Source organism: Suillus bovinus, assembly GCF_016758785.1.
Source record: "Suillus bovinus strain UH-Sbo-P2 chromosome Unknown EDB93scaffold_126, whole genome shotgun sequence".
NCBI lineage: Eukaryota > Fungi > Basidiomycota > Agaricomycetes > Boletales > Suillaceae > Suillus > Suillus bovinus.
The window spans coordinates 57,613-81,972 of record NW_024542182.1 but is presented as its reverse complement, the minus strand read 5'-3'; the positions used below and the strand labels follow the sequence as shown (position 1 = coordinate 81,972).

Below are 24,360 nucleotides of genomic sequence, written 5' to 3'. Positions count from 1 at the left end.
AGAGGATGGTGGAGTCCAGGTATAAATGACAGGATCCTCTGTGTCACTGTTTGAGTCAGAACTGAGGGAGTGAAAAAATAGAAAGAAAGTTTTCATCCAAATGAACATTCCATGCAGTGAAAAAGGTCCCTATGTCCCTGTCTTGGATGCAATAGCCCTTGGTGCTGTCTGGGTAGCCCATGAAGTATGCATGATGAGAGTGAGGGCCAATTTTCACCTGTAATTATGTTGGGACACGTTGTAGAGACTCGTGCATCTCAACGTCCAATATGAGGTGCTATACCACCATTATTCCCCTATATTCCAGCTTTTATCCAAAGGATTAGTCATGCACATTTCCCACACCTCCAATGTGCCGCAATTTGTTTTATAGCCCCCTGCACTTCCGCTGTCCATCCACCCATGTCCTCCCTGGTTCACTGGTGAGTACTTTAGTTATTCTCACATGCTGATGTACCTTTGGTTCAATATCCATATCCACATGTCACATGGTCGCATTAGACCCTGACAATATTATTAGTTTTACATTACTTAGCTCGGTTCCATGCTCGCATGCACTGCTTATTATATTCACACATAGTCAATTTTCATCTTAAAAGAATGAGCAGTGGAAATGTCAGGGGTCTCTTTTTACACACCTATCACCTCTATGTATTCTGGCCCTAGGCAGTATCAAGCCTCAAGAATATACCCCTTTATCACATCTCTGCTCAAGTTCAAGTTCCTGTGACTCACTTGCTATGTCTGCATATTGCAACCCTTGTTTAGATGCGTACATCTTACGTACACACATTTCGCACATCCACATCTCACTAATGTGTCCCACCAATGTGTTCCGCTAATGTGTTTGTCAATGCACTCCACTAATGTGCACCTCGCCTATGCATGCATCCACATATTTACGCACTTGTAACACCTGCCACACTTAACCTCACTTCCCTCACACACATTCCCCTCACATGTCTACCTATGCGCGCATCCACATCCACGTGTCTAACACATGCATGCACCTATGCACTCGCCTAGTTGACAAAAATTTCCCTCCACTAATAACAGAGGAACTTCTCTCAGTAGCTGTCCTTTGGGTTGAGACATAATTTTGCATCCAGGTCTTGCTGTAGAGCCCCTTCAGACTTTAGCTTCCTTTTAGCTTAGTCAAGATTCCTCACCTTCAGTGTGCAAAGCAATGAGCACCCCGAACACAGAGGTGACTGAGATCAGGCTTGCGTCCATTGACAATCTCATAAGGTGTGACACCTGGTAGTAAGGTAGAAGACTCTGTCCTGTTCCAGAGGTAGCAGATGGTGAGGGTGGCTTCACCCCAGAAAGTAGGGGGGAGATTTGCGGTTTCTAATAATGCAAAGAGTCAACCTTCTATAGTCCAAATTGCTCATTCTGTTTTACCATTGTAATGATGGTCACCACGCTGGGCTCAAAAGGGCCAATTTTGATATACCTTTTAGATAGTCATTCCTTTAGCTTAGGTTCGCATTTTTACTGCTTACCTAATCATGTTTCTCTTAATCTAGTACTCTGGCACTTGCACTCTATACCTCTCTCAGGATTCTACTGAATACTCCCCATAATGTTCTAGACCAGTACTCCTGCTAATGCTATTGAAAGTAGTTACAGTTACTGACTACTAGACTACCCACCCTTTACCTGCTGCCAGGGATCACTATTACACTTTTTGCCATTCTTTTATTTCCTCTGAGTTCAGACCTAGTCCAGAAACCATTTAGGGTCGAACATGCTTGTCTCAAGCAGTAGCAGGCAGAGAAAGACCCAACAATATTCTGTAGAGCCCAGCAGAATTGTTGTACCTACACTGTTCTGCTGGTGAGCATATGGAGCAGAGAGCTGATACTTAATACCTGCAGATACAAGGGCTTTTATGAATGCCACACTAATAAATTTTCCTTTATTGTCAGAATGAAAAACTTTAACACTGTGACCAGCTTGATTCTCCTAGTGCTTGCGCATGGTCTCCCAGGCTTCAAGGGCTTGGTCCTTGATCACAAGTAGCTGAAGGTTAAGAAGGTTGCTATGGTCATCTAGAAAGATGATGAAGTGATTCTTGCCATGTGGTGTGCTGACTGGAAAGGGGCTGCAAAGATCAAAATAGACAAGGTCGAGTAGGTGAGCTGTGTAGGGTGTGTTAGATGTAGGGTAAGGCTTGCATGGGCGCTTAGCCATAATGCAAGGTTCATACATGCAAAATGGGTGGACTGTGTCTATTTCAGTGCCTGTGGCAAAATAGGGAAGATGTTTCATGGCATCGCCACCTGGATGACCTAGGTGTGCATGCCAGAGATTCTAAGACAAGGGCGAAGGCTGATATCTCTAGATGCAGTAATGGCTCAGAAGGTGGGATGAGCTGGAGATCAAGAAAAATGAGATTGCCTTGCAGAGGAACATCACCTAGCACGCTGTCATGAAAAACAAGCTGGCAGCAACGTGGGAAAGGCTTGAAGTTGCACTCCCAGCCCTTGTTTAGCATCTGACCAACAGACATGAGGTTGATCAGTACACTCAGTGCATGTAATCAGTCACTCAGCTGAATGTGTTGTTTGTAATTCCTGACAATGAGATCAGTGACACAGTCACCACACCCTGACTTTGCTAATGTACCATGGTTGGCGGTTTTTATGGTGATGTTTGCCTTGGCATTGAAAGTCCAAAACAATTCTTTGCATGTGATGAGGCTTGAGGTTGTACCAGAGTTAAGGATAGTGGATAGTGTCTGACTTGTAATGCAGGCCATGTCCTCGTTTGATGATACATAGCTGGAGTTTAGCTCCTTGATAAGAGTGCAGGATTAGTCGTGCTTATGGGTAGGAGCTAGAATGAGTGCTGTAGTTTTATAGTGAGCAGTAGAAGGTGCAGGTGTGCTAGTGGTGGGCTTGGTTTCTGTCATGGCTGCAGCTATCTCTTTCTTCTTACCACCTTGTTTGTTTTGTTGACTCCGTTCCTAATCATGCGTGAGAGATTGAAGAATTCCAGTGCATGCTGGATTTTCACAGGACACCTCCTTGGTATTTTGCTTGTGAATCTGTATACCATTTGTAGGATTAACCTTTTGTTCGACTAAAGGAGCAGAGACAGTATTAGCATACTTAGAACCTGGGTGTGTCAATTTTTGTTGGCCCCATTGGTGATTTGCTTCTTCTGAAAATGCAGCAGTGACATCTTCAAATGCAACATGGATGAGAAGAATAGTGGTTGAAGTTGTGCTGGAGGAAGATGATGGTGCCTTTTAGAGTCTGAATGTGAGACTGCGAAATACAACTCATTGTGGTGTTTCTGGTAGCCCATGTAAGAGCATCCAGATGGCCTCAGAATCTGAGAAGGCTATTCTCATCTCTGTGAACCTGCGACGACCATTTTTGAAGACACTAATGTATTGTGATGCATCATCAGCATCTTTGAGTCATTCTGAGAATAACTGATTATGAAGTTTAAACTGGGAGGTGACATCAAGTCTGCCAATATGTTTGGATAGTGCGTTCCACTGCTGACAGGCCATTAGCTTTTTACCAAGTATATTTTGAACAATGGGAGAAAGATGTCTGCCAATAATTGCTTTGGCTTGGGTGTCTTCTTTTGCCTAATCTTTCATACAGGTGAGTTTGGCACTCGTAGGCTATCCAGCTGCAACTGGTGTGGGCATAACACTGGTGAATTCGGTGATACCATTAGGATCAGAGCCAGTGCTGCAGTGATTCCAGAGTCCTTCTCTAGCTAAGGCTAATTTGACAGCCCTTGTCCAGCTGGAATAAATGTCAGTGGCAGATAGTTTGATGATGTGATCAAATTTACCCATACTTGGAGATAAAGAAGTCAGTTGATTATGAAGGTTTGTGGGGGTCCAACCATTAGAGGAACCTGAGTGGAGTTCTGTACATTTGATGGTGTTCATATGGATCTGAGCTTATTTAGAGCTCAGGGCTCATAACCTATACGTGCTAGTAGAACTAGCGGAGAAACAAATTCAGTAAGTCATATAGAATAATACTGTATTCAATATGTATCTAGTGGGGAAACACGCTAGGATACATCAGTACAAATGAAATGCAAGTAGAAGAACATCTACACACCTCAGTAAGTTGTGTAGAATGATACTGAGGTGTGGTGCGAGACAACAAGACTATATACTGTGGACTACAAGATTAGGTAATGAGAGGGAAAGGATGTGTGGTGAGTGTTCATATAGTCAAAAAGTAATGAGACCAGGAAAAGAATATGCGGTGAGTGTCCGTGTGGACGAGAGACACTAAGATTGATGCTACATATGGTGTAGATGGTGATAATATCAAGAAGGGAATTGATAGTCTAAAAGGCAAATCCAACACTCCATTGATCAACACAAGGCATACAAGATGAGGATTCTTTGTGAATTTTGAGTAGGTTGATATTTGTTCTAGATTGATGGGATCATGATTTCAGGACAATTGTCAAGATAGGATGTAGCTGCATCAGAAGATACAGGAAATGAATTCATATTTGCATAATTGTACCACCAGCATCATTACTAGTGGCAATATAAAAGACTATATATGTACATACTTTATAAACAGTTAAATAAGAGTAATTGGACTTAGGGTTTGAATGGTGGAGCTTATTAGTAATTATGAATCATTGTCAGCTTCACCCCAATTCTCAGCAACACCGCTGTAGAGATTCACACTATCACAGGCTTGCAACATATTAGACTTCAGTTCATACCATCCGTGTTCACAGCACCAACTTGCAGCATCATTCCCTGACCTTTCCCCAGCCATTTCTATATCAGGTGATGCTTTCCCGCATTGCGCGACCCTCACACAACTTTCCCACACCTTGTGATGCCCTCACATTACTCACTTTCCTGTGCTTTTATTGCCCTATCATCCAGAAGCATCCATCTATTGTCCAACAAGTCTCACTGGTATGTATTTTCACATTTTACTCAATATGGCACCATATTAGAGCATGGACCCTGACTTACATACCTTATTACATACATTATCTCCCACTTGGCTCACTTAGCGAGACACATATATAGGTTTGCATTTTCACCCTTTACTACACCACACCTTACCTTAGTGGAGTTCTCCATCATGTCCATAGCTAGAGTTAGAATCTATTGGCAGTCATTTTAGTTGTCATTCATTGAGCCCTCATCTATTGCTGGTTTCACTTAGCATTTTGCATTTTTGCACTTTTGCATTTCATGTTCCCATACTTCATGCTTATATCACTTGCCTCACACAACCGCTGTGCAACTGTAGATTTGTTTTCTTTGCTTCCCCTTAAATTGAATACACTTGTCCCTGCAAGCATAGCAGACTAGGCATCACAATTGATCACTATATCAGCTTCTTGTGTCCCTCCCTTAGATTTATCATTTTACCTAGAGCTGAGTTGTTTCATCTTCACCGCCGTTGCATTCAGAAGAGACAGAAGAATAGTAGTTACTGCTGTCATCAGCCTTGTGATCTCTACACCCAAAGAACAACTTATTTTTAATTACCTTGGTGTCTTTCCTCCCTTTGGACCCTATCACTACCACTCCTACATCGTAAAGATTATTCCAAAGTGAGCCTATTTGTAAGTCAGTCATAGTCAGATGTGCCTGGGCCTCCTCCATTTCATCCTTTATGAGGGATGACATTAGTGCTAATTCTTCAGTGTATAGGCGCTGGTACTTCATCTTCATGACAAAAGCCCAGCGGCTAACACAAGAGAGCTTCAGCATGCACTAATTGAAATGAATTTCAGCTTCAGGGAACTGATCATAAGTGTACTAAGATATATGAGTGATGAGTCCTGAAGTGCATTTAGGTGAGTGACACATACTGTTGTAATCAATGACCTTGATTTCTTCATGGGAAGATCAACACAGTCATCACCTGGCAGTAAGCTATACTGGTATGACCTCTTGTGAGAACCAAATCTGTTAGCTACTGTGGGACTACCCTCATTGAACATAGTGATCAAGAGGGGTGAAGTGTGGGGAGAGCTACCTCTCAGGATGGGGAAGCTTCTTGGTATGAAGAGACTAGTAGTAGGTGTCTCAAATATGGGATCCACTAATCCAATAGTAGATCCTCTAAAAAGTCTCTTTAGTGAACAACTACTTATATGACACAGCTCATATCAAACACACCTGGGCTTGACCAGAGTTACTTAAGAAATGGTCCTTGAGCATGAAGAGGTATAGCTCTTTAAAGTGACAGAACTATTAGGCACCTTGGATGTGGCAGGCTGTGTAATACTGAAAGCTGTGGTATGTCAATGTAGTACACAAACAATTCTTGTTTTATAAATGTACCTAATATGTTGGAATGGGCTAAGCCTGCTCTACTATGGACAAACACTCGTTGAGGAGATGACTCTGTGTTAACACTCTGCTTGGCTCTATCCTTGCTACCAGTAAATCCTGTTCCAAACATGGCCAAACACCATCTCTAACCTACTTCCACCCTCTGGGATCCCTACTACAATGTTTTTTCAAGATTTCTTGGAAACTAAATCTTGAGCTAGGAGAGCTATTAAGCACCTCAGAATCAGATGTAGGAGGCTCAGACAAGGAAACACTGGAGTGTGTAGTCAGTGAATTGGATACTCAAGCAAAATTATTTCTAATAAAAACAGACCTAGCTCTTAAGCTGGAAGAAATACTCTTCAAAATGTGAGAACTATTGGGTTCTTCAGATGTGAGAGGTGATGAAATGCTGAAAGCAATAGTCAGTGAATGGGCACTTAGCCAAGATGGCTTCCAATAATAAACAAACCTCTTAAAGAACCTACTATTCATGTGCCCTGATTCAAATGACCTATCAATACTGCTCATCCAAGACATGAAATTCCTGAACAGCATGCAAACTTGTTGATAGTGAATACCTTTCTCTTAAATCAACAAATAGAAAACTCACACGGATAAGTTTGCTAGGACTTTACTAAGTCCAGCAATGCTCTGCAATGATATGGTTCCTTCACAGCAACACAATTTGATTTGTGTATCACTAATCATTGATTCTAACATGGTGCTTCCTTTGGCTACCAAGCACTTTCATAATTCACCATTGACAGTCAATTTCAACATAGCTTGGACAATTAAGGGATTGCAGATTCGTATCTATAAGGACATCCCTCAACTCCAGGATGCTGGCAGAAATCTCCTTGAATCATTCACCAGCATGTCACTGTCTCCTTTTGATCTATCTCATTTAACTAATGATAAGCATGTATTTATTTGTCCTAATTGCACAGATGTGTTTGTAAATAATAATAATGTTATTCATCATCTGTCAGCTTCTATCATCTGTGGTCAAAGGGTCATCCAAGGTGTTGCTCTGGACTTTGGCCCAGGGATACATGATAATCTCTCACAAGACTATCTTGATGACCCAGAAATTGAGCAAGATGGTATATATTTATCACTCAATCTAGTGACTAAACCTCAGTGTGCACCCAGTCTATGGAGAGTATAAAGGCTTTGATCCTTTGGACAATGTCAAGGAACCCATATTATCACATATCAAATACAATATGGTCAACTTAGTATGTGACATCTCTCTTGTGTCTGATTCTTCTGCAGGTCCATGTCCTGGCACAATCAGAAAGTACCACCCTAATACCCCAATTGACAAACCCAGAGGGCAAAACCATCTTCAATGAATGGACTATCCATTTACATCCAAATCTGAATTTGACCTGAAATGCTGGCTTTTGGGTGGGGCACTATTGCAAAAAAAAAATCAATGCCTTTATCCATCTCAAACATGTAAGTTGCTTATCAACATTTGATGTACTAGTATACTAATGATAGATATAGACAAAAAGTATTCCACCCTCTTTCCATATGTCTAAGAATCTGCAGGCTCAGATCAAGGCACTACCTCAGGTTCCTTGATGGTACCACCAAGAGATTAAGGTCAGTTCCTAAAAGATGAATGCACCACTGATACTATATTGGAGGGATGACCTGGATGTTGTCAAGCACCTTGTTGTTAGTGATGTTTCTGGCTCGGCCTGACAAGGCTCAGGCTTTGGAAAATGGTGAGCCAGGCCTGCATAGATGGCTCAGGCTTGGCTAGGGCTCGGCTCGGTCTGGGCCAGGGCTTGTCACCAGAAAAAATCAAATTTCATCTAGTGTTAGTATATGTACCTCTGCATCCTCAGAATCATCAATATCACTTGCTAAGCCATTATCGTCTGAGTCTCCATCTTCGACCATGACATCCCAGCTTTCCCTTTTCTCGTCAATCCTTCCATCCATATAATCAACTTCAGCTGCAATACATGGGTCATCCGAGTCTCGGAACAAGAGGTCCCTTTTGATCATACACTTGAGACACTGGAGAGCTTCGACGATGTCAGATTTCAACCGGTTCTGTTGCTTACTAATAGTAATGCCAGCAGACGAGAAGGCCCGTTCACTCGACATCAAAGATCCCATTATTGAGAGGAAGTCTCTTGCTATCGCAGCCCAGACAGGATAGTGAGGAGCATTAACTGCCCACCACTGGACAATGGTTTGACCACCAAGGTGGTCTTTTGAGTTAAGGTATGCATTGAAGTCTTGCAGCCATGGCTTCGCAGGATCATAGGTGGGACTCGAAGCAGTGGGAGTGGACATCATGTCTTCATCATCAGATAGCTCCCGCATGAGATTTGTGAGCTTTTGGCTCCCTCCGATGATCGTGTTCGCTGCCACAGGTTTTGGAACACCATTGCTGTACATCTCTTCATAATACTATTTGTACTAATGCAATATGAGACGTGACTCTCGCAAATGACAACAAAAGACTTACCATATCTTCAGCATGAGCAAGAGCATCGTGGTACAAGTCTTCACCCCAATACTGATGAATGTGATTCATCTTTTGAAGAGGATCGAGCACTGTGTGTTCGACAGTTAGCTTCATGCAATATCCCATGATTCACAGTAGTTCACATACACATTGCAATGATGTATGCATCAGAGTCTGCAGACTTTTCATAGTATGCCGTAATCTTCGCCACTCCGGCAGTGAGTCCATCTTGAAAGTCGGCATATTTTTCATGGCCATGACGAGTTGACCATGCCTTCCATAGTGCCTCCAGAGCAGGTAATGCTAGATGTAGGGTTGGGCCTTGGTCAGTTGAGAATGCTTGCTGGGCATTATCGGCATGCTTTTCATATGTAAATATAGGTCTATGCATCTCATGAAGCACTCACACTTAGCAGGTCGAGTAAAAGCTTGACACAGTTCCATTCAGACGCTGTGAGTTCGAGGTCAGTTATCTTCTTGCGCTTGTGGGGGTCCTTCTTGAGAAGTCCCATCCGGCCAATGAAGTAATCTACATCCTGTCCAAAACAACAAATGCACATCAGATAGTGGAAGATGTAGATCTAAACATAAACATACATCCTTAAGCTGCTCTGCTCGTTCGAGCATAACATATGTTGATGACCAACAGACTTTCATATCCATCAACAGCTGCTTGTGTTCCTTGCTTGGTACATGACCGTCTTCATTACACAGTTGGATTATCTTGAAAAGCTCTTTGCACTGGGCTGATGAGTGTTCCTGTCCAGTGAACCTTAGGTTAGTTGTGTATTAAGAAATAAATATAAACCCAGACCTTAACACATATAGCACGAACTAATCCAACCTCATCATGCTGGATTCCACGAGAGGCAACAAGAACTGTGTCAGGTTTTGTTGCATCAAAATGCTCGGACTTGCTGTGAGCCGTGAGCAATGCCTGTGCAGTGAGGTTAACAATATGTGCAAGGCAGCTGGGAAAATGTCAAACAATTATCGAAAATATATTCTCTGAACATGTACCACAGACGCCATTTCTTGTGGTCGAATTTCGTCTTTGTGAACTCTTCGATATGCATACCGAAATGGGCCATCATTGTATTGTTATTTGCAGCATTGTCACAAGTAACATAACCAATCTACAAACACATCAATGTCGTGAACATGCATGAAAATTATTTACTGGACCTTATGAGCAATACCAACTTGTTTCACAAGCTTGAAAAGAGCTTGTCCGAGCCGTGTCCCATTGTGGGCATTGTTGAGGCGGGTAAAACCAAGCAGTGCCATTTGAACTTTCCAGTCACGTGGTGACACCTCCTCGACCCAAGATCCTGTCACAGCAAAGTAGCCATCAACATTCTGGGCTTGCCATACATCACACATGAGGTTGATTTGGCCTTTGACTGCCTCGCTCTAAAGTATCTCGATGTTAGTGAGCTAAACTGCTGTGAGTATGAACACGTACAAGTAGCCGGTTGGGAAGATTGGTAAGATTGCATTTAAAAAGATTGATAATAGCTTGCCGCGTCTGTCGTCAACCAGGTATTTTGACGCCATTGGTGGCACTGTGCAGCTGTGTCAATCATGTATTTGAAAGATTTGTGATTTAGTGTGTCGATAGGCTAGATTGAACAAATAAGCATGTTGTCATATAGCAAAAAGCAAAAATGTACTTGATCAGTTTCAATAAGCCACTCGATAGCAGCCTCACAGAAGAGTGCATCTGAATACGGTACTAAGTGATCTTTGGGTTTCTTCTCAGAAAGGTGCGAATCGAGATGAGCTTGAGAGTCTGCAGCAGCTGCAGCATCTAGCTTGCGACGCTTTGAGTCCCTCGGTAACATTGATGTGAATTTATTGGTGTCCGCCCATTGGATATAGTCATCCTGCGAACAAACAAGTTAGTACAAAATAGTTGCTCAGAACATTGTAATCCTTACACAATGTAAAGCGTCCATGTGACGGCGCATGGTTGTTACCTTGCTGACAAAAGCAATGGGCTTTTTCATTTTTTTGCTATCAGGTAGTCAGTTGCAGTGCAGGATGAGTGAGATAGATGAGAGCTTGCCTGAAAATCTCACAATTTTGGTACTTCTTGCCTTTATTATCAGTGTAAGGTGCCGAAAAAAAATTACTGATGTCCCGGCTTCACTGTTCTTGGCACAGTTTTTGGTTTTGGGCTCGTTGATATCCATAATCTCCAGGTCCTTCAGAAAGCTGTCCGCATCAAGGTTGTTGGAAGTTGGAGCAACCTGTGGTGCATTGCCTGCACAAGTACTTGTAAGATTGTCAGCATCACATGCGATAAGTTATGACTTACTTATTGTAGTGGATGGGCCTACCTCGTTCAGGACAGCATCCGGTTCAGCCCCTATGGACACATTGCCGTTGTTAGCAGCATGGGCTCATTTCTTGGCTGTGATAATTCAAACAGTTGAGTTAGTCCTTGAAAAACTCAGAAAATTAATCACCTTTTGTGAGCCATCTGGGTTTGCTGCAAATCAACTTGAGATCACTCTCATCCTCGTCAAAGTTGGTAATGGGGGTCGGAACTTGGGGTACAGCATTGGCAGCACCGTGAGCCTTTCTGTGGGAATGCAATTTGAGGTCAGCAGTGTTATCTGCACTGATTACCTTGGCTGATGGCATCACAACCCATTTAGGATGTTGCACACTGGCAGGTGTTTGGTCATGATCGGAATAGACGTGCAGGGCCGCCATCTGCAGATTCTGGAGTTAAGTGGGCTTGAATTGATTTTTTAGGCGATGAAGACCCAGGTAGAAATAAACTATGTAGTTATCTGGTGTTTGCCATACAAAGATCAAAGCCACAGCCTGAAGGCCCGGCTCTGGCTTGAAATACTGGAGGCCGAGCCTTGAGCCCTATGAGGCCGCCCTCAAGGCCTGGCTGGGCTTGGCCTAAATAAGCCCAGTCAGGCCCAGCCCAGGGCTTGAGGCCGGGCTTTGCACATCACTACTTGTTGTCAATCTGGTCTTTGTGCCTTGCATGGATTTCTGGCCATACCATGAATTTGAAGGTCTAGATAAACAGTGAGTCTATAGAGAGTTCATGAGTGCTGATCATGCATGGGAGATACAGGTGGGCTGCAACCACTGATGTTGAGTGATTTCTGTATTAACATCAATTTTTCAGGATAAACTTCTTCTGGTGTAGAGACTCGCATCTCCACAGACATTTCCCTTCAAATTCTCCCACTTTCTTTACACACACCAGCTCTAATCATTAGGATATGCTTAGTGCATTGGCACACATATATTTTCTATTGCAGGTTTCACATGCAGTGTCTCGCATTCATGTGCATTGCGCATCCATCCTTGCATTGTCCGCACACATGTCTGTCCATCCTTTCTATGTCCTTAGATGTCCATTGGTGTGTTTTCCCACTATATTCCCATTTTGTTTAATTGTTTTCCCTTGCTAATACATGGCCTTGCACTATGTGCGCAGCCGAGACCCTATTACCTACTTCGCATACTATTTTTAGCTTATTCAGCTTGTCACATTGGACCTGTGCACCTAGTGGCACTTAGCTATTTTACTTATACCATTCCTCTACTCTATATTCCGGGTTGATTTTCTACCTACTTTCTCTGTGTACTTAGCTACAGGAGAATTTTACTCATTGTTGCAGTGACTATCTAATTCTTGTGCACTAGTTGTCTGCCATTCACCTTATCATCAGCCAACCTTAGTTAGGGTAATATCAGTTGTCTCGTCTTGTCTCTCTTTAGTCTTTATCGCTCGTTTGCACTTTGCTCTCGCTTGCACATGCTACTTTTGCATCATGTATCTCACACTTCACCTCTCACACTTGCATGCATTCACATATAGTTTCTTGCATTGCTCTCACCTTGCGCATTCCATAGTCCTATTACCCTAGTAGTAGTTTGGTGTCCCTCTTTTTACAAGAGAGGTTTCCCTTGACTCAGACAGCTGCCCTTGGGTCGATATTTTACTTGCACCCAGGACTATCTGTGTTTTCTTGGTTTAGCACCAACTTTCCCTGCAGTTTAGATTCCTCATCTTCACTGGGCCATTTGTTTGTTGGTGTGATTGGCGCTTTGGACAAATCACCTTTAACAATTGGGACCAGAAACAAGGAGATGCATCCCCTGTTGATCTCACTTGCCAATATTCATGCAGGTGTTCACATGAAGGTGACATTACATGTGTTTGCTTTGATCACTTACCTTCCAATACCCAAGTTTCTTGGAGTCTCAAAGCCCACTCATGCAATTTTATCTGTGTAAGTCTATCATTTTTCTATCTCAATTGTTATGTATAATTTGAAGATTGCCGCTCATGATAGCTGTATCATGCCAGACCCAAGAGGAGATCAACACATGATTCACACCCCTTTGGTTGCTTGGATAGCTGACTACCCTGAGCAACTCCTCATTTTATGTACTGCCTGAAAGCATTCACCGATCCCCCTCACTGACTCTGCACAATTTGGGGACCCTCTTCCATGTCCTCCTTGAACTCGCTGAAGATGAAACTCAGCTCCAGGTAAAATGATAAATCTAAGGGAGGGACACAAGAAGCTGATATAGTGTTCAATTGTGATGCCTAGTCTGCTATGCTTGCAGGGACAAGCACATTCAATCCAAGGGAAAGCAAGGAAAACAAATCTACAGTTGCACAACAGCTGTGCGAGGCAAGCAATGTAAGTGCAAAGTGCAGGAAACTTGTGCATGATTAGCATGAGAGCGTGGGAATGTGAAATGTGAAAGTGCGAAAATGTGAAATGCAAAGTAAAACTAGCAATAGATGAGGGCTCAATGAATAACAACTAAAAGGACTGCTAATAGATTCTAATTCTAGCTATGGACATGATGGGGAACTCCACTAAGGTAAAGTGTGGTGCAGTAAAGGGTGAAAAATGCAGACCTATATATGTGTCTCGCTAAGTGAGCTGAGTGGAAGATAATGTATGTAATAAGGTATGTAAGTCAGGGTCCATGCTCTAATATGGTGCCATATTGAATAAAATATGAAAATACGTATCAGTGAGACTTGCTGGACAATGGATGGATGCTCCTGGATGATAGGGCGATGAAAGTGTGGAAAAGCGAGCAATGCGAGGGCATCATGAGGTGTGGGAAAGTCACACAAGGGTTGCATGATGCAGGAAAGCATCGCCTGATATAGAAATAGCTGGGAAAAGGTCAGGGAATGATGCTGCAAGTTGGTGCTATGAACTCAGGTGGTATGAACTGAAGTCTAACATGTTGCCCTGTGATAGTGCAAATCTCTACATTGCATTCACATGCTTGATGCTATTGAAAGGGCATGCACTATTTCTGACCCCTGCAATATCACATCTTTATATAAGACATGTCAGTCATTGCATCTAAATGATGTAGTTAAGCCATACTGAATAGATTGGGGAGATGCATGCTCATCCATTTTTTGACACTGGATGCCCTTCACCAATGACATAATTTTTTCTTCAACCACCCCATTACCTGTGCCATTAACATGATTAGGGGAGTGGCACTTTTGATCATCAACTATCGGTTCTTCAACCTCGTATAGGAGTATGCCACTGGGCAAATGGTGTTTTCATGCTAAAGCAGCTGACTGGTCAAGAGCACCGAGAGCTTGAAAAGCTCCTTCCTGCTATGATTGTTGGTGCTGTCCCCAATGACATTGCATGTACACTATGCACTATCATAGAATTTATCTTTTAGGCTCAAAACCTCTTCCTCTATGAAGAAATGTTACACTCTTTGACTGAGGCCTTATGCAAATTTCACCACTATAAGGCCTCCATCATCACAGCTGGTGGTCATTATGTAAAAAATGGTCCTCTCAATCACTTTCGGATCCCAAAGCTGGAGTTAATGCAGCATGTCACTCATAGTACTCATGTCATGTGTGCCCCATATCAATGAAGCAGTGACATCACCAAGCACTGTTATATCACCCATGTGAAACAGTTTTATTACATGACTAACTGTAACTTATAAGGATTTTCATGGTCAGTGCTGCCACTTCCTCAATCAACAGGAAAAACTTCAATTCTTCCAGCTCTACACAGTTCTGAACTTGCAGCAGACATGCTTAATATACAGAATATCCAGGGAAGCACATGCAATGACTCTCCATTATTCTGAGGCCACCTGGATCTGACAGAAAATGAGAGTGTAAGACTTAGATCTCAACTGCAATAACAAGTAATATTTTCCTAGTAGCTAAATACACAGAAAGTGGGTGGAAAATCAACCTGGAACATAAAGTATAGAGAGGGTATAAGTAAAATAACTAAGTGCCACTAGGTGCACAGGTCCAATGTAGTGATCCAAACAAGCAACAGTACACAAAGTAGGTAATAGACACCCAGCTGTGCACGAAGTGCAGAGCCGAGCTATTAGTGAGAGAAAACAATTGAATAAAATGAGAATAATATAGGAAAACACACCAATGGATCTCTAAGGACATGGGAAGAATAGGTGGATGGGTATACGGACAATGCAAGGATGGATGCACAAAGTGCACAAATGCAAGAGGCCGCACACAAAACCTGCAAAAATAAAACATGTGTACCAATGTGCAAGACGTGCAAGACTTATCCTAAGGATTAGAGCTGGACTGTGTAGGGAAAGTGAGAGAAGTCGAAGGGAAATGTCTGTGGGGATGCAAGTCTTTACACTGCATTGTTGGTCCTGCTCAGACTATTCAGGCCCTGCCACCTAACTTTTTGATGTCATTTGGAAGAGAAAATACTGTCCTTATTGCTCATGAAAGTAATGAACTGCTATCCCCATCAGCATCTGAATGTATGTGTAATCCTTTTACTTATAGCTTAGATTCTCACAGAATGATAGGTCATGTTGTTATCCAAGTCAAATCTATCCTCCAACGTATCACTGAAGCCCCTTGTCTGAGCCAGTTTTTTCTTTATGTAGAATTCTTTAACTTCTCTCATTCATCAGTTGACACCTTCAACAGCCTTTGTCTTGTTACTCCTGCATCTGTGACTGACATGTGCCTGGTTCACTGTCATCTTCATTCAAACAACACTGCTTTAGGGGACATAGTACCTCTGGAAAGTGTGTCGGGTCATTCAGTTAATTCCAAAATTTGGCTGAGAGTTACTAGCAGCAATGAATTGCAACAATAGTTTGCAGCTGGCATGCAAGTTTTATGTGAAGACCTTCCATGTGATTCTTAGTTACCAGTAGTTTCTTAAGCCTGTATTATTGCTAGTTTCCCTCAATTTCAATATTTCTGGCTAACAAAGCTATTGGATAGCAAGCAGTGATCATCATCATCATCTTATTGTATCGCAAAGATCATGGTAAATTCTTAATGATTATCGCTTACTGAAGATTACAGACATATTCAAAAGTCCTGGAGCCAGTATGGAGCTTTTAGTGCTTCCAGCTACTACTGGTTGTTACAGGCTGCTACAGTCTCTTTAAAAGAAGTGCTGTACTATGCACTGCTACAAGTCACTTGGCTTGGCATTTGGTTTCCTGATGCTCTGCCAATTTTCTCAAAACCTACTTTGAGACCAACTAAATTTTTTTTTAAATTTAAAAAAAAACTGATTTGAAGACTTTGCCAAATTTGAAAGCAGACATCAACAAATGACAAAAGAGGTCTAAAAGGTCCAGGATGATCAATGCAAGAGGTGTGCAATCGAGAAGTTCAAGACACTAACCTCAGAAACTTCGATGATGCCTATACCTACCATGACCGTGTGACTGATCAATCAATTTAACCATATTAAGTAGTTGACCAACAAACTCAAGTATCGGTATAGAGTACAACAACGTTGAGAATACATGCAATTTAAAGTGTAGTGTGCGTGGATGGACATGCAAGACAGAACAAGCAGCAAAAAAATATCAAGCATGAAGACAGGCAATCACGAGCAAAATCTACATTCTAAGGTGAAGACTAAGTGCACAATCAAACAGCAGAATGAATGTTCACCACATCGGTTCAAGACTTTTTGGAAGCCTGAGGTGCCATGGTAGATGGGGCAGAGCATTTGGATGCACAAGAAGTGGATGGGACCACATTCTCCTTGTCATGCCCATCCCTAGGTATGCTGAATGGCTGCCATTTCTCTTTTGGAATGTTTGTGCTGGCCTGCTTAAGTTTAGTAAGCTGCATGCCCTTCAAAACACTCATTGGCAAAGGGACACTGCTTCCTCTGCGTCCAGGTACAGAGTACTCATCATGTTCGCTAAGAGCATGTTCAACCATACTGTAACACCAGATAGTGTCCACAGCAACAGTCGCTACCCTTTGTGATGATTTGCCAGGTTCAGGAGGGAGGATTGGGTGACATGACTCGCACTTTAAAGGCACATTGACCTAAATGAGGTGTAGGGAGAGAGAGATGTGAGTCGTTGATGAGACACATCGAATCGATATTGACGCATCAATGCTCATGATATTAATTAGTCACATGTCCTCAAAAATCACATCCAAGATGTCTCGTTTAGCTAGTGCTGCCGAAGTCCGGTTCGGTCGGGTTCGTCACCTCATATCTGCGAACCCCGAACTCGACCAGTGGTCAGGTTCAGGCAAGATGGCCAAACCTCGAACTGGACACCTTCGAATGCGTTCACAAGAGTTCGGTCCAGGTTCAGAACGGGTTCGAACCCTCGAACCATTGTTTCAATTATTAGAAAATGACAACAGCATTGTACTGTACAAATAGCTACCAAATTTACTCATTGTGCACAATGACATGGTTATCATAAGGAGCCAAAAATTTGGCCTGGACAGTTGCAGAGATATGGCCTTGACGGTACACACTTTTGAGTAACTGAAGAGCTTTGAATGTTGCTGGTTGCAAACAGCTACGACGTGCCGTGCCAGTAATGCTGCCACTTGAAAATGTGTGCTTGGATGCAACAGCCGAACCTTGAATAGCGAGGTAGTCCTTGGCAATGCAAGAGATGGTTGGGTAATGGTGCTGGAAAATATTAGTATGCAAGTAACAACAATCAAACAATGATATATACCCCCCACCAGCCCACTATGTTGTCAACGTCCTCGAGCGGTGCATCTAGGTAGTCCTCAAGCTCTTGACAAGGCCTTCGTGTGGCTGCGTCATTGACGACGTGTGATTTGACAGAGCTGCGCATCCAACTATGGCCATATGAGCCTTGGCGAGCAAGCGCAGGTGGCTCAGTGACAGATGGCTTTGCAGGAGCCTGCGAGGAAGTACTGTGATGATGATATCTATCAAACTATGTAATGTTAGTATACAATTGACAGTGAGTGATGACGAGTGACATACAACTCTCTCGAGGGATCACATCCCTGTTTTAAAAAAACAATGGGCCCATTTGTCTTTGGCATACACGACCTTGTAGTTGGGGTCGAGTGCTACACCAAAATGGTCAATATCATTTGAAGGCATTAAAATAAATATAAGACATACCAAGGCAAATAAAATACACGTCTGTGTTGTCAGTCTTACCGTACCACTTGCTGAGATTACTAACACCAGCTTCAATGGCTGTCGAGAAGCGGCTGAATTTTGATGAGTCGGCCATGTTTTGCAATGTTCCTTGAAGATACTCAAGCACTGGAATAGTTCGCCATACAGTTGGCTCACGAGTTGCTGAGAAACTCTGCTGAGCATCTGCAGGTTCCTTGGTGTGCAGCACATGAGCATAATTACATGTAAAAGATAGAGGAAAATGACAAACCTGAAGGACTTCGTGCATCAAGTCCAACTCCGTCCATTCTTGCGCCAAAAGCCTGAAATCGGCATATGATTTCCCCTCCAACTTCGGGACCTCATCACTGTCATCAGCGAGCTGGATGAACCGGTTCACTCCCTGATGAATCAAGTCTGAATCAGTGACATATTCATGTAGTTAGTAGCAGACGACTTACTTTGCGCAACTGAAAGACACGCTCCAACATATTGTACAGAGATGCCCAACGTGTGCGGACCCATCTCAACAGCTCCAACGGAGGCTCGTTCACCTCTGCACAACACTTTTGAAGAAAGACACGAGCTTGAGGAGATTTCCATACCTAAACACAGTCAGTATATAATAGTGGACAGATTAATTAAGAGCTTACCTGTGCAACAAATGCGAGTGCCTTGCCGACAGTGTCACCAACTTCAAACTCGACACTTTCCTCGTCTTCGTCTTCTTCCGCCTCTGCTTGAGCTGCCTTCTTGTGCAATACACTTGCTGGTGTAGGAGCCACCTCCTCAACGAAGTGTTTTGCTGCTAAATGGAGTGCGTGCTCCATGCAACTGAAATACTTGTCAGTAATCTCAACGGAAGTATCTAATACTAGACAGACTTACCGCACACAATGCTCAATTGGATTCCACTTCTCACCAGATGGGTCGATAGAGTCAGCGACAGTCTCGATGGCAGTATCATTGTTAGTGGCATTGTCAGCCGTAAACCACCCGAGCTTTGTGCGGATCCCATATTTGTCGATATTCTCAATTAGAATCTGGCCGATGTTTGCACCACTGTGATTGCCATGAATGGGTGTGAATGCAAGCTGCTCAGTCTTGAGTTCCCATTCTCGAGGCTTGTCAGCCGGGGAATCTATATAATGCGCAGAAAGGGACAGGAAAGGGTGACCAGGCAAAGACGTCCACGAGTCGAATGTCATTGAGATTCTGCTATCAATAAGCTTGAGCTTCTCTTTCACGCACTCAACTGCCAGAGTTGCGCATTTGAGTATTTCGTCCCGAGTTTTTGTGCGGTGGAGGATATCTCGGTCTGAAAGTGATGGCCAGAGATACTGAAGAAGGTGGCGGAACGGACCCTTGTCTACAAGTTGAAAGGCCTGCATGTATAAGTGTCTTAAAATGATATTAAGAATGAAAGTTGCTCACCTCATCCTCGGCAACAATAAGTTCAACAATGTAGTCCATAAGTCCAGACTTTGTGAATACTGGTATCTTGGGAGGGAGAGATGCGTCCAAAGTTTCCTGACTGGTTGTAAAGGTCAATGAAAGGAGAAGAAAACAACAAGAAAAATAACATACGCTACGGTCCCGATAAACTGGGAAGTGGCACTTGGGATTGCCCACAATGTGCGTGCGTCAAGTCGAGATACCACCTTTAAAGAAACACTGGTGTAGAATGACATTGTTGGCCTTGCACACCTCACACCACCACCCATTTTCAAGCTCCTGGGTGTGGGGATTAAGACGGCCTTTCTCAAAAGTGAAGACTGTCCTTAAGTCAGCGCTGCGTTCGTCCTTCTTGAGAGATTTGCGGTCTTCGTGATCCTGGTCGCCAAGCTTCTTTGTCTGTTGGTAAGCCTCTTCTTTCTCAGCACTCTCGGCATCCTCTTCCTCATCATCTGTAACATCTTCGAGTGCGGGTGCATCTTCATTGTCGTCATAGTCGTCCTCTTGGCTAACGAACACTCGTTTGGGTGCAGGGACACCTTGGGGAGGTTCTGGAGCTGACCATTTGGCTGAGGTACTGCTGGCAACCAGAGTCTTGCGTATCTTCTCTGTGGGTTTGACAGCGTGACCAGAACGACGGACAAATGAGTTGAGAGTGCCATTGTTGGCGGGAGCAGGGGGAGGAACCATTGGGGTGTCATCTTCAGCATCATTGTACCACTGAATGTCACTGGCGTCTTTCAACGACCGTCAGCGCGACGTGCAGAGGACTCAGACATAGCAGCAGGAGGCATAAATGTCCCTAGGTACCAAGTGAATATATTTAAAACTAGTTTTAAAACTGTTGCGCACCATGAACCACCAAAACGAGAACCCATGGCAGATGGCGAGTATGGTGAATCACAACAGTAGGTATGTTCTGAGATAAATTGCATTATAAGTTAATTGGGACAGACAGTAGAATTGTTGCGAACTCACTGGCACCTGAATGAGTTGCTGCATTACCAAAGTTGCTGAGAGATCACCTTGCCTACTAGAACGCAGGAGAAGTAGGAGAAGATGGTGAACAGAAGGGCAAGGACAATACTTAAACAGAAAGCCTCACCAAAAACATGAGGCTTCGACTTCGAAAAGTCATGAGGTTCAAACCGGTCCAGATGTGTTCAGAACCGGTCCAGATTTATCAACGACACACCGAACCCCAAACTTACCAAGGGGTTCGGTCCAACAGAAAGTCTGGACCTGTGACCGAACCATGGGTCTTGTCCGCAAAGGTTCGGATTCGAACCTAGGTTCTGGACCGAACTGCGGCAGCACTACATTTAGCAGGTAGTATCTTTGGATGAGCATATTTCATTAAAATAACTATCTAGACCAATTCTACAGTAGTGAAAACACCCCCTTTATGGTCCTCACCAAATGATTCTATGAGCTTTTGAGGCCGCTGGTGAGAAACTCAAAACACATCGCTCGTAACTTCATCTAGTTATATATTAAGGTTTTTTTGCTTATCTAAAGTCGAGCTCTGTGTTCGGGATTTCCCTTTTACACACCTCTTGGATCAATGTTACACGAAAACTTAACTTATCCGGAAACCAGTACTTTTTAATATTTATAGGGTCCCGTTGGATAGCTGCTCAAGTTCACCGGTAGACATGGAGATTAGTAGTACCCGTGAACGTTCACCGACTTTTGTGAACCTTCGGCGACCGGCAGAACACTGTCAGGTGAGGAGACAAACTCACACGGTTGGGAACTCTCTTTGACGTTCACAGACAGTGTCCTGGCCGGGGTACCAACGTTGAGCCTAGAAGTTCATCAAATGATATTGTTGCAGCGCTTTGCGGATAAATGCTTGAAAGGCGAAACTGATTGCATGTAATACCCCTTGCTGCGTGTCGGGTCACCCATAAATAGGATGCTGTGGCTAACATTTGACGTGAGGTAACGATCATAAGGGCAAGGGTAAAGGTTCTATACGTAAATATCATCCCTGTCTTAATGTCAGCAACACCATCACCACCACCACCCTTGCCACCCTTGCCATCGAACCTACTGCCGACACCACCACCGCCCGTCCCACCCCTTCCATTAGAATATCTAAGAGATCGATCAAAGTCACCTTTGCCTGCACCTCGTCCACATCATCCGCACAACGTGGGTGTTTTCTATTCATTACATCCCTAAGTTGACCGTTTCTATTACATACTAGATGGTTGGATTGGACAATGCCGTGTCTACTTATGGTTCTCCTCAGAACTTCCATCAGCCTCCATCTAACCCAGGTTTTACTCCACGTAGAGCTTCACCTCCTCGGAATATTGTAAACCCCACTGGCTTTCCTCCACCACAACCTCCGATGTCACCTCCTTCACGTGTTCAAAGTCAGAGTGCCATTCCCAGTCTCACAGCCCCTATCCCAACCATACAATCTCTCTCCATCGCACTCCCTACAATACAACAACCTGCTCACGATCCTGCTCTCAAACTCGCTTGGGCCCGTGACGTTCTTCTTCTCGTAGATCGCACTCAGCATCCTAGCGTAACTGACATCCCGCCGGGTCCAGTCACAATCACTGATCCACAACTACAACGTCTCCTCGCAACCGCAATCCCTCTCATACAACACCTTGCAAACATAAATCATCAACCACTTCCTCTATTCGCAGCTGAAGCAATCTACCTCCGTGCTACCCTCGAATCAAGTGGCGCTTACCCAGATCGCATCCCACACAATCCCCGTCAGGCATTCCGCGATTTCGAAGCTGCTGCACGTGCTGGTTACGCCGCTGCATGGTTCCGTCTAGGACGTGATTACGAAAACTTCAACGATGCAGTCCATGCCAAGGACTGTTTCGAACGAGGCGCAAAGTTGGGCGTCGAAAGTTGTGTTTATGTGCGTCTCTCAGTTGCTTTTCTCTCTCATTTCTCACCAGCGAATAGCGTATGGGAATGGCACATTTACTGGGTCAGCTAGGTCTCCCTCCAAACCCTGCTGCTGCCCTTCCATTTTTGCAGCGTGCAGCTACACTTGCCAGTACTACCACTCCTCAACCCGCCTATGTCTACGCCCTTCTTCTCCTCGGCGAATTCTCCGCTGCTTCGTTACCTTCTTCTCTCCTCCCTCAACCACACATCGCTCAGTCAGAGGCCCGCCGCCACCTCGAGCGTGCAGCCTACCTTGGTTTCGCACCCGCACAATACAAGCTCGGCCACGCTTACGAATTTGCCAGTCCTCCCTTCTCCTTTGACGCATTGCTCAGCGTCCAGTATTACTCTCTGGCAAGTCAGCAAGGCGAAGTCGAGGCTGACATGGCTCTCAGCAAGTGGTTCTTGTGCGGTGCAGAAGGCGCTTTCGACAAGGACGAAAGTCTCGCCTTCACCTTTGCAGAAAAAGCCGCAAGGCGCGGGTTACCAAGCGCTGAATTCGCGATGGGGTATTATAAAGAGGTCGGTGTGGGCGGTGAAAAGGATATACAGGAATCGATGAAGTGGTACTCCCTCGTATGTTTTCTTTCCATCTTCATTGATTATTGCTCACATGTCCTCAGGCTGCTGAACATGGAAACACAGATGCTGTAGAACGTATCGCAGCCCTTAACCAAGTTGTTCCTCAAGCCCTTTCACGACAAGAGCACGACACCATCACAGAAGCCCAGCTCGTGCGCAAGCGCACTCAGGCACGGGAACGATCAAGTACACAGCCACGCATGAGCGCCGAAGATGGAAGACAGGTGATGGAAATGGCCAGAAAGAGCTCCATCGTGCGACAACAATCTCCACCGCAGGCGCCTGCGCACATAACATCGCTTGTTGAGAGTCCATCGCCTTCTGCTGTACCCCAGCAATTACCTTCACAACAACAACAACAACAACAACAGCCACAGAGGCAGTTTGTGGGCCAGCATCGGTACACGCTTGTTGATCCTGGATCTGGTGCGCCGCCATCGCGTCAGCAGTCACCGTCACAGCAACCACAGCCTACCTATGCAAGAGCGGCTGGGAGACCGCCTGGTCAGAGGCAGGGGTCGGGGCCGCCACAGGGACAGTCACCGCAGGGGCAGCCATCACAGGCTCATGTCACACCGGGCGATAGAGCTCCTACTCCTCAAGGGGCTACACGTACCCCCGGTACAAAACCCCCCACAACATTTGCAGAGATGGGAATTCAAGGTGTAAAATTGGAGGAAAAGGAGTGTATGATTATGTAGGTGCATCTATAAATGCATACCATTTCTGTTTGTTTTTCGAACCCTTTTCTTATTTCTGGCGATGTTTCATTTGTCAGCTGTTTACGTGGATTGCGGATGTAATGGCTAGATGTCATGTTTTCGTTTATACATGGTGTAATCATATCATGCGCATTATTGGCTGTGTAGTCTCATGCTGCGGTGATCAGTGCTGCGGGATCCATAAAATTTTCATTAACTGTGCACCTAGGTCCCCACCATACATTTGATTGATGGCCGTCTAGGTAGTACGCGGACTCCTGGGACATGACAGTTTAGATGGTCAAATAAGCAAGCCAGGTCAACGCCAGTAGCAAGAGAAAATGTCCCCGTTTCGTAGCATAAGAGTGGAAGCAAGACCCTAGATGATCCATCATGCATCATGCATCAATAGGGAACTGAATCCTACAAAGAACGTGCTAACGTATACCTATCTTCCATACTAAT

The 24,360-nt window shown here is 44.1% G+C and overlaps 4 protein-coding genes across 4 annotated transcripts; 3 read left to right on the top strand and 1 right to left on the bottom strand.

The window, feature by feature from the left end:
- Positions 1-7,227: 7,227 nt before the first annotated feature.
- On the top strand, positions 7,228-7,702 carry EDB93DRAFT_1108893 (uncharacterized protein; the record flags this gene model as incomplete). The annotated part of the gene is made up of 4 exons (XM_041447899.1): positions 7,228-7,258; positions 7,297-7,410; positions 7,460-7,545; positions 7,583-7,702. 4 exons carry the CDS (start codon positions 7,228-7,230, stop codon positions 7,700-7,702), a joined length of 351 nt encoding a protein of 116 aa, XP_041301490.1.
- Positions 7,703-10,817: 3,115 nt separating this feature from the next.
- Positions 10,818-11,519, bottom strand: EDB93DRAFT_1108892 (uncharacterized protein; the record flags this gene model as incomplete). The annotated part of the gene is made up of 4 exons (XM_041447898.1): positions 10,818-10,897; positions 10,951-11,064; positions 11,119-11,169; positions 11,270-11,519. 4 exons carry the CDS (start codon positions 11,517-11,519, stop codon positions 10,818-10,820), a joined length of 495 nt encoding a protein of 164 aa, XP_041301489.1.
- Positions 11,520-12,830: 1,311 nt separating this feature from the next.
- EDB93DRAFT_1095806 (uncharacterized protein) lies at positions 12,831-13,070 on the top strand (the record flags this gene model as incomplete). Its single annotated transcript, XM_041446736.1, has 1 exon — positions 12,831-13,070. A coding segment is annotated over one exon (240 nt), but the record flags the coding sequence as incomplete, so codon positions are not given.
- An 8,180-nt stretch (positions 13,071-21,250) lies between these two features.
- Positions 21,251-24,068, top strand: EDB93DRAFT_1183692 (HCP-like protein). Its single transcript, XM_041450734.1, has 5 exons — positions 21,251-21,411; positions 21,460-21,841; positions 21,897-22,580; positions 22,628-23,188; positions 23,236-24,068. Exons 2-5 carry the CDS (start codon positions 21,686-21,688, stop codon positions 23,893-23,895), a joined length of 2,061 nt encoding a protein of 686 aa, XP_041301487.1. The 5' UTR covers positions 21,251-21,411; positions 21,460-21,685; the 3' UTR covers positions 23,896-24,068.
- The last annotated feature ends 292 nt before the right edge of the window (positions 24,069-24,360 follow it).

What these genes read in the sequence shown, in the direction of transcription:
- EDB93DRAFT_1183692 (XM_041450734.1), top strand. Translation starts at nt 21,686, where the DNA reads ATGTCAGCAACACCATCACCACCACCACCCTTGCCACCCTTGCCATCG. An exon ending in GCGTCGAAAGTTGTGTTTAT is followed by an intron (nt 22,581 to 22,627) that starts GTGCGTCTCTCA and finishes ACCAGCGAATAG; the next exon opens with CGTATGGGAATGGCACATTT. An exon ending in CGATGAAGTGGTACTCCCTC is followed by an intron (nt 23,189 to 23,235) that starts GTATGTTTTCTT and finishes ACATGTCCTCAG; the next exon opens with GCTGCTGAACATGGAAACAC.